The sequence below is a fragment of the Calidris pugnax genome, unplaced genomic scaffold (genome assembly GCF_001431845.1).
Source record: "Calidris pugnax isolate Ruff unplaced genomic scaffold, ASM143184v1 scaffold39, whole genome shotgun sequence".
Classification (NCBI taxonomy): Eukaryota; Metazoa; Chordata; class Aves; order Charadriiformes; family Scolopacidae; genus Calidris; species Calidris pugnax.
This window is the reverse complement of record NW_015090828.1, coordinates 8,720,876-8,734,893: the sequence shown is the minus strand read 5'-3', so window position 1 is coordinate 8,734,893 and position 14,018 is coordinate 8,720,876. Positions and strand designations below refer to the sequence as shown.

Sequence of the window (14,018 nt, the reverse complement as noted above, 5' to 3'; positions counted from 1 at the left end):
TTCCTTTGTCTGGAGTAGTGTGGGTGATACTTGAGAGCCATCCACACACACACACACACACACACCCCATCTTGCAGGCAGCTCCCGGGATTGCCAAGTGAATCGGGTTTTGTCGGGAGGTTTCCCACCAGGAAAGCATCGGGGTCACCGAGGTCAGCTGGGAAAATCCCATGGAGCACAAGGAAGTAGGGGGGACACACAACACCACCACATGGCCAAACCCTCCGGCAGCAGTGACAGGCACACACCCCTCCCCTGCTTCTGCCAAAGCAGCCGAATTTGCAAAAAATTCAGTTGTTGGCAAAGCGAATAAAAGTTGAACTGAATCGTTTCACAAAGCAGCACGGTTTGGTATCGTCGCTGATGGTGCCAAACTGGGAGGGCTGGCCGACACTCCAGAGGGCTGTGCCACCATCCGGCATGACCTGGACAGGCTGGAGGGCTGGGCAGAGAAGAACCTCATGAGGTTCAACAAGGGCAAGTGTAGGGTCCTGCACCTGGGGAGGAAGAACCCCAGGCACCAATACAGATTAGGGGTGGATCTTCTGGAAAGCACGTCTGAGGAGAAGGATCTGGGGGTCCTGGTGGATACCAAACTCTCCATGAGCCAGCAACGTGGCCTTGTGGCCAAGAGGGCCAGTGGGATCCTGGGCTGTGTAGGGAAGAGTGTGGCCAGCAGGTCAAGGGAAGTCATTCTCCCCCTCTGCTCTGCACTGGGGAGGCCACAACTGGAATCCTGCGTCCAGTTCTGGGCTCCCCAGTTCAAGAGAGACAGGGAACTGCTGGAGAGGGTACAGCAGAGGGCTACAAAGATGATGGAGGGATTGGAGCATCTCCCTGATGAGGAAAGGCTGAGAGAGCTGGGGCTCTTCAGCCTGGAGAAGAGAAGGCTGAGGGGAGACCTTATTAATCCTTCTAAGTATCTAAAGGGTGGGTTGAAGGAGGATGGAGCTGGACTTTTCTCAGTGGTTCCCAGTGACAGGACGAGGGGCAACAGGCACAAGCTGGAACATGGGAAGTTCCACTCAAATCTGAGGAAGAACTTCTTTGGGGTGAGGGTGGCAGAGCCCTGGAACAGGCTGCCCAGGGAGGGTGTGGAGTCCCCTTCTCTGGAGATCTTCAAGACCCACCTAGATGCTCCTGAGTGATGTGCTCTGGGCAACCCTGCTTTGGGAGGGGAGTTGGACTGGATGGTCTCTAGAAGGTCCCTTCCAACTCTGACAATTCCATGATTCCGTAAAGAGCTGCTCAGCTGCCAGAGCTGGGAAGGGGACATCAGAAGGGTGCCCAGTGTCCCCCTTCCCATCCCACCATGCACGGAGGAACCTCAGGGCTTGGGCAAAGCGAGGTCTAGAGGGGGAAGGAGAGAGAAACAGAGGGAGACACGAAGCAGACGGTGAGGGATGGGGGAGCTGGGATGGGTTGAGGCTGGAGAGGACGGTGACAACCACCCCCTCTCCCCTGCACTGCCGGCACGGCCCTGGCCCCATCCAGCTCCAGCCTGTCACTTCTAACGAAGCAAGAGCATTTCTCCCTGGCCACCCTCCAGCTTCCCGTCAAAAAACGTCATGGGACAGAAAGCAAACGTGCCCCTGACCCCTGCAGATTTCCGCCAGGGCTAATTACTCCCATTAAACCCCCGTAGCCGTGACTCCCAGGCGGTGCCGGGCGCATTGGGAAGCCACAAGGCTCCTTCGGAGACCAAAGCAGCTGAATTTTCCCTGTGCCCATCACGGGGGTGTGGGGTTTGTCCCCTTAGGAGGGTCACCTCCTGCTCACCCTGCCCTGGCTGCTGATGGGTCTTGCTCCGGTCCTTCCCTATAGGAGGAAAGGCATGGATTTTTGGGGAGAAAAAGCACAAGTGTGGAAAACCACAAGAGGCAATACCTTAGAGCAAGGACACACCTGTGTTCAGATGCAGCTTCACCCTTCTTCCGTCCGCACCAATGCCAAAAAAAAAAAAGAACAAAAAAAAAAGCCACCAAAAAACCCCAAACCCATCCCATTTCAAGGGTCGGATCCAAGCTTTCAGAAATAAAGCAGCTCCCAAATGCACCAGGCTTGCTTTAAAACAGCCTCCCCAGGTGATCCCTTCCTCATTGCAGCTCAGTGCCCACAGCTGTGCTGCCTCACCTGCTCAGCCTGCCCCAAGCTGTATTTTGGGAGGAAATCAGGCACATTGGGGTGATGCCAATTGTCACCAGAGGGACATTTTCTGCCACTAGCCTAGAGCAGTGCGGGGACACGTGCCCCATGGGGCAGGGCGACCGGGCAAAGCCTGCTTCTCCTCGGGGTTATTGCAGGTGAGGGGAGATGATGTAGCACCAGTGAGAGCTTTAATAAATTATGTATGTCCAGTTCCCCTCTAAATGGGATCTTTCTGGTTAATGCTTTCCTCCACTGGGCTGATCCAGACTTGACTTTGGATGGCAGGTACACCCTGCTGTTTCCCTGCCTCCTTCTTGGGGACACTCGGGGCTCACTGGGGTTGTGCTGGCATGGCCAGGCTTGCCCTGGAGGGGCAATTCCTGCTGGAATCAGAAGATGCTGGTGCCCACCAAGTGTGAGAGGGTGCCCACCTTGGACACCCTGATGTTTGATGCCTGGCCAAGGTGGCAAACTGCACGATGGATGGATGAAGCCAAGCCACCAGGCTGGCCCATAGAAATGCATTAAAAAAGGCCTTTTTCCAGCTTGGCACAAGGTTTGTCCCAAAGCTCAGAAGTCGTGGCTGCTCCACCAGTTGTTCTGACCCCCCTCCATCCCCTTGTCCTTGCTTGCTCCAGCTCCATTTAATGGGATCGGGCGGGCTAATCCCCCCAGGGCTATCAGCTGGGATTTCGGTGCTGGGGCTGGAGGGAAACCCATGGCCCAAGCACCCACCTGCCCTCACCCAGGCCCCGTTGCCTTCTGCTGGAGGTCAGATCCACCCTTCACTCCACGGGGAGGCTCGTTGCCGTTCCCACAGGGTGCTGGTCCATGGCTCTGGCTCCATTTGCCTGGATCCTGGCTCGGCGGGGGGACCCGTGGGCCAGTGAAGGACCAGAGGCTCATTGCCATTCCCACAGGGTGCTGGTCCACGGCTCCGGCTCCATTTGCCCAGACCCCGGCTCGGTGGGGGGACCCATGGGCCAGCGAAGGACCGGGGGCTGCAGCACACGTGGACATTTCAGCATTAAATGACAGCCTTGTTTTCTGTTGTGTTTTTTTAAGAGACTGCATGCCTGACCAGACCGCATTTCTTGGTCTCCATCCCATATTTATCCTGTAATTACACCTTCGGACAAAGGCTGCCTGTCTGCGAGACTGATATTTTTTTTTTTAAAGGACACGGTTTTATTATAGGTGGTGCTTTCACTGTAGTGCAGTCTTGGGGGGGCAGGGGAGAGAAAACCCCCCCACAATTTGGGGGTGAAAGCTGTTCTGTCTTGAAACCTGTCCCAAGAGCAAAGGAGGTTGCACGAGCCCTCTCCTTTCCTTTGCTGAAGGAAAACCCAACCGCTGACATCCTCCTGGTGGTGCTTCTCCACCACCTCGTAAGAATTAACACCACAAAACCCTTCTCCGTGGTGTCCCGTGTGAGAAAGGTGCCACCTCACCACCGAGAGTCTTGCCAGAGAGGTCTTTGCAATCCTTAAAAGCAGCTGGGGAAAAGCTGGTTAAGCTCCTCATTGCACCTGCCTGGATCACAGCACAAGAAAGAACCAATTTCCATAAAATTCCTCATGGCTGACCAGCGCTGGGCTCTGGAGGGGGTGGGGGGAAAAAAAAATCACAGCATGTGGAAACCAAAGCTGGAGGTGTCCCAGCAGGGGGAAGGAGAGACCATGCTGGGGTGCCCGGCCGCATCCCGATGAGGAAGAGGAGCTGGGGTGCACCTTGACGTGGAGCCGGCTCCAATCCCAGAAACAAGGAGAACAATCCCATGGTAGAGCCCCAGGGCAGAGCAGACCCTCACTACCAGCTCCCTGAGGCTCTTCTTCCAGACACAAAGACCATCTGGAATCTTGGAGACCGTTGCATTTCATCTTTGGGGTTCTCCTGATCCCATTTTCTGCCCAGGTTATGGATCTGGTACATAGACAGGCGCTGCCTCCACGTACACGTGACTGGCTGGTCCAGCCCGGCCAAAAATAAGGTGACTTTGGTGCTGTGGTTTTTACGGGAAGCGGCTGGTGTCCTCAAGCTGATGTCACTGAAAATCTGGAAATGAAAAATGAGGTTTGTTGGGGAGAGAATAAATAAAGCGGGTCCTTGTTGATTTTTGCTAAAAGTAAATTTTATTTATAAGATGTAAAATAGCTAGTGTTGGCTTTTAAAAAGCAGCCAGGAACTGGTCCGAATTGTTTTTTCCAGGCAATTTTTTGCCCTGGACTGACCCGATTCCACCCCGGCCGCAGCAGAGATCCCCAAGGCACATGGGGGTGACCGGGGCGAAAGGGGGAGCCCCGGGCAGGTGTCTGTCTCTGGCCACCATCTGTGGGCAGAGGGGATGTGGTGAGAGAGATGCTGATGCAGAAGAGGACGAGCACACTCATCCTCGGGTTTTTCCAAGAGAGCTGTGAGGCAGGAGCACAGCCCCTGTCTGCTCAGGAGAGACTACCCTGCAGCGAGTTTGATGACATTAATTGTTAAGGCCTGAATCATAGAATCATAGAATGGTCTGGGTTGGAAGGGACCATAAAGATCATCGAGTTCCAACCCCCTGCCCTGGGCAGGGACACCTCCCACCAGACCAGGTTGCTCCAAGCCCCATCCAGCCTGGCCTTGAACCCCTCCAGGGATGGGGCAGCCACAGCTTCTCTGGGCAACCTGGGCCAGGGTCTCACCACCCTCACAGCAAAGAATTTCTTTCTAATATCTAATCTCAATCTCCCCTCTTTCAGTTTTAAACCATTACCCCTCGTCCTATTGCTCCACTCCCCGATCAAGAGTCCCTCCCCATCTCTCCTGTAGCCCCTTCAGGTACTAGAAGGCCACTATAAGGTCTCCCTGAAGCCTTCTCTTCTCCAGGCTGAACAACTCTCTCAGCCTGTCTTCACAGCAGAGGTGCTCCAGCCCTCTGACCATTTTCGTGGCCCTCCGCTGGACCCGCTCCAACAGGTCCATGTCCAGAATCATCTGTTTATTTTGGGGGTTTGAGGCAGACTTTTTCCCCTCCCGCACAGCAGCTGGGAGACCTCTCCTTTGGTTTTACAGCAGAGACATTGTCAGTAGGGGGACAAACAGGACCCTTCCAGCAGCCCCAGAAGGGGCAGGGAAAGGATGGTGGCCTTCAGGCTGCTCCGGGAGGGATATTCCAGAATCCCAGAACAGTAGGGGTTGGAAAGAACCTTTGGAAGTCATCTAGTCCAACCTTCCTACCAGAGCAGGTTCACCTAGAGCAGGCTGGACATCCCAAGGTCTTCCCGTGCGGCACCACCATACCCATCCCTGGATTTATGGTACTCAGAGGGCTGTCCATCACCTGTGGCTGCTGCTGCACTGACCCTGCTGAGGGGAGGATGCAGAGGCAGGTAGAGAGCCACACTGCCTGCCTGGGGTCTCAGAGCTGCCCAGGTGGGACAGCAGCATCTTGCCAAGCCCCTTCCCTATGCCTCTTCCTTCCCGCTGGCCTCCTGCCACCCCCCAGGCAGCGCACGGTCCATGGGGCAGGCACAAGGACAAAGCCAGGGGAGCCCAGAGGAAGCCAGGGTGGGGGGATCACTGCCCCCAGCCTCCCCACCCCCCTCTGCCACACAGATCACTGGCAGAAGACAAAAAACCCTCTCTGAAGCCGACCAGCTCTTCCTACAGCTTCTGTTTGCAGTCGTCAGCCGGAGAAATATCATCAAAACAACGTATCTGCCAACACCGAGGGGGCACCTGCACCCAGAAGGCTCCCTCCGACCACAGTTTTGAGCATTTTGAGTTTCTTCCCGTTTGCCTGGAGCTGGCTGTGAGGTTCTCACAAAGGCTCCTTTTTCCTCCCCTGTTTGCTTTGGGCACTGTTTTTGCTGCTGACCTTGTCTTGCTTGTTGGGGCATCTCCAACTCACCGGCCCAAAAGTTTTTTTACCCTTTTTTTTTTTTCTTTTTTTCTTTTTTTTTTTGTTTGTTTGAAAGGCAGCCCTGATCTTCTGGTGTACAACCGGATTTACCTGGTGAAAAGCCCTCATGGCCTGGGAATGACGCTGGGAGGCAGGATGAAGGCATTCGCCATGTGAGCAGCAGAGTTGGGGCAGGAACAATCATAGAATCATGGAATGGTTAGAGTTGGAAGGGACCTTCAAGATCATCCAGTTCCAACCCCCTGCCCTGGGCAGGGACACCTCCCACCAGACCAGGTTGCTCCAAGCCCCATCCAGCCTGGCCTTGAACCCCTCCAGGGATGGGGCAGCCACAGCTTCTCTGGGCAACCTGGGCCAGTGTCTCACCACCCTCACAGCAAAGAACTTTTTCCTGATATCTAATCTAAATCTCACCTCTTTCAATTTAAAACCATTACCCCTTGTCCTGTCACTACATTCCCTGATCGAGAGTCCCTCCCCATTACTCCTGTAGGTCCCTTCAGATATTGGAAGGGGCTACAAGGTCTCCCCAGAGCCTTCTCTTCTCCAGGCTGAACAACCCCAGCTCTCTCAGCCTGTCCTCACAGCAGAGGTGCTCCATCCCTCTGACCATCTCCATGGCCTTCCGCTGGACCTGTTCCAACAGCTCCATGTCCTTCCCGTGTTGAGGACTCCAAAGCTGGACACAGGACTCCAGGTGGGGTCTCACCAGAGCAGAGCAGAGGGGCAGAATCACCTCCTGGAACCTGCTGGCCACACTTCTTTTGAGCAGACCTGGAGCACTGCACACCTGGGGACACTTCCCAGCCTTCAGACATTTGTAGCTCCCTGATTTCCTGTACAGAAGGGGTGTCTCTGTGTTTAACACACCTGGAGAATTTATCTTCCTTAGATTAAGCAAAATTATTTGCCCCCTCCCCCCGCATTGAAGGTTTGGGCATCCTCCAGCTGAGTCCTGTGTAACAAAAAGCACCAACCTGCCCCTGGCTTTTCATAGAATCATAGAATTGTCCAGGTTGGAAGGGACATTCAAGATCATCTAGTCCAACCATCAACCTCACTCTGATAAAAACCATCACTAAACCATGTCTCTAAGCACTCTGTCAACCTGTCTTTTGAACACCTCCAGGGATGGTGCCTCAACCCCTTCCCTGGGCAGCCCATTCCAAGGCTTCAGAACCCTTTCCATGTTAAAATTGTTCCTAATCTCCAATCTGAACCTCCCCTGGCACAACTTGAGGCCGTTTCCTCTTGTCCCATCACCTGTTCCTTGGGAGAAGAGACCGACCCCCCCTGGCTACACCCTCCCTCAGGTAGTTGTAAAGAGCAATAAGGTCTCCCCTCAGCCTCCTTTTCTCCAGGCTGAACACCCCCAGCTCCCTCAGCCTCTCCTCAGGAGACTTGTTCTCCAGACCCCTCACCGGCTTCATTGCCCTTCTCTGGACCCGCTCCAGCCCCTCAATGTCTTTTCTGGGGGGGTAAAAAAATGTTTAAATTTACCTGACGTCACCCTGACCCTCCCCAGGGCTCTTATTTCAGCTGAGGCCATGGGGTCCTTGGTAGGACCTTCCTCTGCTCCTGGCTTTACTGTCAACCATCCCATCCGTCCTCTCTGTGCAGAGCAGAAACATCTCCAATGCTTTCCACCCCTTTGTCACCTTCCTTCTTTCCCCCCCTCCACTCCCCATGACGGCGGGCAGGGGATCTGCTGCCACAGGTTGGACTTGGACACCCGTGTCCCACCTAAGCACGACCGAGCCTGCTGCACCCTCTGGTGGCGCCCAGGCTCTGCTTTTCCTGGGGAAAAATAAATAAATAAATACAATAAAGAAAATAATGGCTTCATCCCTCAATCCCACCAGGAGATTGGGGGGAGTTTGGCCAACACCAGCCCCTTCTCGGCAGGATCCTGAGCAAGAGGAGGACGGGGGGCAGAGGGAGCCCTGGGAGTGGGGTGGGACAAGCCCGCAGTGTGCCCGGGGGCTATATTTATCCCCAGGGCCAGCAGCTATATTTATCCCGAATGCCACAGGAGCCTAAAGTCTTCAGGGTAATTTCCGTGCTGCGGAAGAACACGATCTGCATGTCCTCTTTTTTTTGTTTGTTTTTTTTTTTTTTTACTGTAAACCTCCTTCTCTGCTCCCCTTCTCCCCGGGGCGCCCTTCGCTGCCTTCTCAGCCCTTCCCTGCTCCTCTGTACATCCCACCCTTCTCCACCATGGTGGTGCTGGGGTTGTATTCCCTCCATCCACCTCCCACAGCCCTCTCCAGGCTCCTTTTCCCCTCCCAGGGAGCTGTTTCTCTTGGCGAGGGGAAGGGACCATCCTCATCCTGAAGCCTTCGCTCATCCTGAAGGCTCAGCCACTTTGTGGGTTTCCTAAACAAGTCCCCCTGTCAAAAAAAGCCACCAAGCCAAGGGCTGTGAAACCTGAATTCTCCCGGCAAGGGCAGGAGCAGGGCACCCCACTGCTGCCAGCCCCCAGCTGTCCCCCTCCCCTGTCAAAAAAAGCCACCAAGCCAAGGGCTGTGAAACCTGAAATCTCCCAGCAAGGGCAGGAGCAGGGCGCCCCGCTGCTGCCAGCCCCCAGCTGTCCCCCCAAAACGGTGCTCTGCCCTGGGGAGGCCCCATCTGGAGCACTGGGTCCAGTTCTGGGCTCCCCAGTTGCAGAGGGACAGGGAACTGCTGGAGAGGGGACAGCAGAGGGCTACAGAGAGGGGCCTGGAGCATCCCTCTGATGAGGAGAGGCTGAGGGACTTGGGTCTTTTCAGTCTGGAGAAGAGAAGGCTGAGGGGGGATCTGACCAACGCCCATAAATACTTCAAGGGTGGGTGTCAGGAGGATGGGGCCAGTCTTCTTTCAGTGGTGCCCAGGGACAGGACGAGAGGAAATGGGCACAAACTTCAACATAAGAAGTTCCATCTAAACATGAGGAGGAACTTCTTCAGTTTGAGGGTGGTAGAGCCCTGGAAGAAGCTGCCCAGGGAGGTGGTGGAGTCTCCTTCTCTGGAGACATTCAAACCCCCCTGGACACGTTCCTGTGCAACCTGCTCTGGGTGGACCTGCTTTGGCAGGGGGCTGGACTGGATGATCTCCAGAGGTGCCTTCCAGCCCCACATCACTCCATGATTCTGTGTTTAACCAACGTTCGTAGCTGACAAAGGACAAGCCAAAGTGGGCAGGCAAAGCCTGAGGTTCGTGAACTTTCCAGAACAAAACAAAACCATACAAAACCATCTCCTTATTTGTTTGTGGTGGTGTTTTGTTCTTTTTTTTTTCAAAAGGATGAGCTCATGACATTTTAATGCTGGGGTTTGGCAGGGCTGAGTGCACATCCTCAGCATTAGCAGAGCCTCTTGTCTCCCACAGCATCCTTACCCGGCTGCAATCGATGTCCCCGCACTGGCAGGCTCAGCCCGAGCAGGTCCCCTGGTCTCTGGGCATTTTCCATCACCTTTAAAACACAACCCTTGGGTTTGTAAGATCCTTATGGTCCCCTTTTCACATGGAGGACACATGTGGGGGGATGTAAGGAAGGTTATGCTGACAAGTATCTAAAGGGTGGGTTGAAGGAGGATGGAGCCGGACTCATTTCAGTGGTTCCCAGTAACAGGACGAGGGGCAACAGGCACAAGCTGGAACATGGGAAGTTCTACTCCAATCTGAGGAGGAACATCTTTGGGGTGAGGGTGGCAGAGCCCTGGAAGAGGTTGCCCAGGGAGGGTGTGGAGGCCCCTTCTCTGGAGATCTCCAAGCCCCACCTGGATGCTCCTGAGTGATGTGCTCTGGGCAGCCCTGCTTTGGCAGGGGAGTGGGACTGGATGATCTAGATTGATCAGAGGATGGAGCCCCTCTGCTGTGAGGACAGGCTGAGAGAGCTGGAGGTGTTCAGCCTGGAGAAGAGAAGGCTCTGGGGAGACCCTGTAGCCCCTTCCAATATCTGAAGGGACCTACAGGAGTAATGGGGAGGGACTCTCAATCAGGGAATGTAGTGACAGGACAAGGGGTAATGGTTTTAAATTGAAAGAGGTGAGATTTAGATTAGATATCAGGAAAAAGTTCTTTGCTGTGAGGGTGGTGAGACACTGGAACAGGTTGCCCAGAGAAGCTGTGGCTGCCCCATCCCTGGAGGGGTTCAAGGCCAGGCTGGATGGGGCTTGGAGCAACCTGGTCTGGTGGGAGGTGTCCCTGCCCAGGGCAGGGGGGTTGGAATGAGATGATCTTTAAGGTCCCTTCCAACCCAAACCATTCCATGTTTCTATGATCTCTAGAGGTCCCTTCCAACTCCGACGCTGAAAGGGGCAAATCCTCTGTCCTTGGCAGGAATCACCGGGAGAGCCAAGGTGGGTTCAGACCTTGAGAAAGCAAAACAAAACAAAACAAAACAAAACAAAACAAAACAAAACAAAACAAAACCCAACAAAAACCCACCCCCAGCTCCTCCCTGCGGCTTTAAGGCTGCAGCAAGGCTTACCGGGCGGTGTGGGGGTGGCTCCCCCCGCCGCGGGGAGAGGCGGGGAGCGGGAGGCGGCTGCGCAGAGCCCCGCGGGCGGCAGGATGGGGTCCCGCCTGTCCCTGGACGACTCGGTGCGGGTGGTGGTGGTCGGGGGGGGTTTCGGGGGCACGGCGGCCGCCAGCCTCCTCAAATCCTGGGCCGTCCCTTTCCTGCTGGTGGACGTGAGAGACGCTTTCCATCACAACGTGGCCGCCCTCCGCGCCGCCGTGGAGAGGGGTAAGGGCTCGGTGATTTCTACAGTGTCCCCCCCCGCCTCCTTCCCCATCTCCACAGCCCCCCCCGGGACTCGGGGAGTAAGGAGGAAGGGGGTGCTGAAAGTGCCTCCTCCTTACCTCTTCCTGCCCCCCCCACCCGGGAATGGTGGAAAACTTGGGTGTTTTCCGCCTGGAAAAGAACTCCTCGACTATGGGAGGACTCACGGAGCGTGTGTCTTAAGCCAATCGCTTGCCTGTTGGGAAAAACTGAGCAAAAACTACGTGGGCGAGTCTTTTTTATTATTATTATTCTTGAGTTTAGAAGGTGACTAAGCTAAAACCTGGGTGGGGTGAATGAATGTCTCACTGGAGCTGGCACCTAAAACATCAAGCAACTCCAGCATTTACCCTGGATGGTAAAATTCTGCTGGTGAGCTGCTCAGGAGTGCCCAGGATCTCCCTTTGGAGAGTGGGCAAACCCTATTGCTCCAGTGGCTGGGGATTTGGGGGGACAATCTCACATTGGAGGCTGGGAACAGGCATCAAAAGGATGTCTGAAAAGCAGCTCAGATGACAAAAAGCCTCTGCCCGGAACGCCCTGGACCACAATAGGGCACTTACTGGCAAACCAGTCCAGGAGACTCTGTACGGGGAGCAGAGACCAAGCAGCCCAGCCTGAGGTTGTCACCTCATCTGAGGAGCTGAGCTTGTCACCACAGCTGAGGCAAAGGTCCTGCAGCTCATTGCTGGGCACAAATAACACACAGCAGAGGCCCAGCCTGTGGTCCCAGGTGCACACAACGCTTTCATCCCAACAAGGATGGCACGAGGGAGAAGGGATGAAGGGTTTCTCAGCCTCTGCAGGGGGAGATCTCTTCCCTCTTCCCTCCTCTTCCCACAGGGTTTGCCAAGAAGACTTTCATCTCCTACTCTGTCACCTTTGGGGACAGCTTCCGGCAAGGCAAGGTCGTTGGCATAGACCCTGGGAGGCAGCAAGTCTTGCTGAGTGATGGTGAGGTGGGTGAAGCAACAGCTAATGGGATCACCCGCTAACGGGGAGAGCCAGCCTTGGGCAGGGGGTGTTGGGAATCCCTCCTCCTCAAGGCTTTTCTTCTGCCACCTCTTGCCTGCAAGAAGGCAGTCCTCCAAACCTCAGCCCTGTTGGCTTTGGCTGGTGATGTCTGGTTAGAGAAACTGGTGTCTGTGCTTGGAGTCTTCTTTTGGGGAAAAGAGATGAGCAGGACCACAGAGGAGCACCTACAGAAGACGTGCACCTGAGCAGGATGAGGAGTTTAACTCCCATCTGCCAGAGCAGGGGGGTTTGCACGTGCAGGATAGAATCATGCTCTGGGAAAAACAAACTGGACTTTAGCCCTCAAACTGGAGGAGAGCTGGGAATGGTGTTCAGTTGTGGCAAACACCCCCACGTCTCCTCCAACGCAGGTCAGCTGAGCACACGAACCCCGACCCGGGGTTCAAGAGTTCACAGGCACACCAGGGTTGGTGTCACCTGGTGCCACAACCCAAGTCCTCTGGGAAGGCAGGGATTGCTTTCCTCTAGGTTTCTGCCACCTGGGGAACACAGGTGGGCAGACACACAAATGCTCACGCTCAATATTGACCCTGTAACTCTAGGAGGTAAGGGAGGAATGGAACCAACTTCTTCTACAGAGGGCCACCCCAGAGAGAAGCAGCCCCCCAACCATCTCCTCTAAAACCAAGAGGCAATGTGGGGAGCATTTAATCATCCCAAAGAGCTTGGTAGCTCTTTCCGTGGATGAACTGAATGGCACCATCTCCTGAAGCCAAGCTAAGTGGCCTGGAGCTGTGCTGGGATGTGGGTGTGCAGTAAACACCACACCCCATCTAGTGCTCAGATGAGCTTTTATTCTTAGAGCTGGATTTAGAGCTCAACAATTAACCCTTGAGCTCAGATCCTTATCTAACTGCAGGAAAAAGCAAGGGCAGCAGCTCTGATAACTTCTTAGCCAGAGCATCTGATCAGAAGGTGAAGGAGAGTAAGTCTCTGGAGCCAGCTGTGATGGTGGCTTCAGAATTTGGCATAAATACCAGGTTATTTCCTGTGAGCTTATGGTAGCTTTTTCACAGCATTCAGCTCACCTCAAAAATGGTGCTGAGAAAGGCAGTTAGGTGGTGTCACCTGGACCAGGTCTCTTCCTAAGCCACTTTCTGACAGGGGCAAGTAGGTTCCTAGTTGTCATCAGGGGCTGGAGGAGGGGGAAGGAGTGATTAGTACCCAGGAGGCAACAACTGTATTCAAGGCTCTGTTTTTAAGAGGTCTGACATCTTCTTCCACCTTCTGCCCTCCTAGGAGCTTTACTACTCCCACCTCATTCTTGCGACAGGCAGCGATGGGCCATTCCCTGGGAAGTTCAACAAAGTCATTGACATGGAAAGTGCCATCCAGACCTATGAAGACATGGTTGAAGAGGTGAGGAATCAACTGATCTACAAAAGGTGTCCTGACTTTGTTCAGCTTCCCTGTCCCAGACACCACTGGGGGTATCTGGAGCCATCTGTGTCTAAGAACAAGAGACCACCATGCCTGCAGGGACAGGCCAGGACAAGGAACACCAGTGGTCCTGTATGCCCCAGAGGCAGACCAGCTGTCCACCTTAAATGCTCAACAGTGTTAAGTGTACACAGGAAAAGGGCACAGGGCTCTCATTTTTTGCTTCCTCTTAATGAAGTAGGCAGTTAATTGCTGTTGGGCCAGTGCTGTATCTCAGAAAGGTCTGTTCAGAGAGTGGCTGAAGGTATCTATCTTGACTTCCCACACCTAACAGTTCTCTTGTAACACGAGTTTCTTCTTTACGTCAAGATTGAGAAGTGTGAGCGAATCCTGGTCGTGGGAGGTGGTGCTGCTGGAGTGGAGATGGCTGCAGAGATCAAAACAGAGTACCCAGCCAAAGAGGTAGGAGCACATTGGTTACAATTAACTTCACCCTTGTTTCTGAGACTTCCTCTGTGATGGTCCTGCTGGAAGTCCTAGAACACTGCAAATGAGGAGTTCCCATGCAATGGGCAGCCTTGGCCCCTACTGTCTCCTCTTCTGAGAGCACCCCATAGCCTGTCACCAGCAATCACTGGCACTAGCTACATTTCACTGCCTTGCTCTCCTGGGGCATTGAGCAGGCTGGAAGGAAGCTAGCTATGGCTGCTCCCACCTGGCACCTGGCGAGTCCTGTCCCATACCTGTGTCCCCCCCCCCCCCACCTCCTTTTTTGTCCCCCACAGGGCA

At 54.5% G+C, this 14,018-nt stretch overlaps 1 protein-coding gene across 2 annotated transcripts in view; it reads left to right on the top strand.

Moving 5' to 3' along the window:
• The first annotated feature begins 10,581 nt into the window (after positions 1-10,581).
• Positions 10,582-14,018, top strand: part of AIFM2 (apoptosis inducing factor, mitochondria associated 2) — a 6,761-nt gene continuing 3,324 nt past the window's right edge. The window contains exons 1-4 of one of the 2 annotated variants that reach the window (XM_014940565.1): positions 10,582-10,778; positions 11,658-11,773; positions 13,089-13,208; positions 13,599-13,691. In XM_014940565.1, the coding sequence (XP_014796051.1) occupies positions 10,604-10,778; positions 11,658-11,773; positions 13,089-13,208; positions 13,599-13,691 (504 nt within the window). In that variant the 5' untranslated portion in view covers positions 10,582-10,603. The remainder of the gene's footprint in view (positions 10,779-11,657; positions 11,774-13,088; positions 13,209-13,598; positions 13,692-14,018) is intronic. The other variant, XM_014940564.1, reaches the window with a different exon arrangement.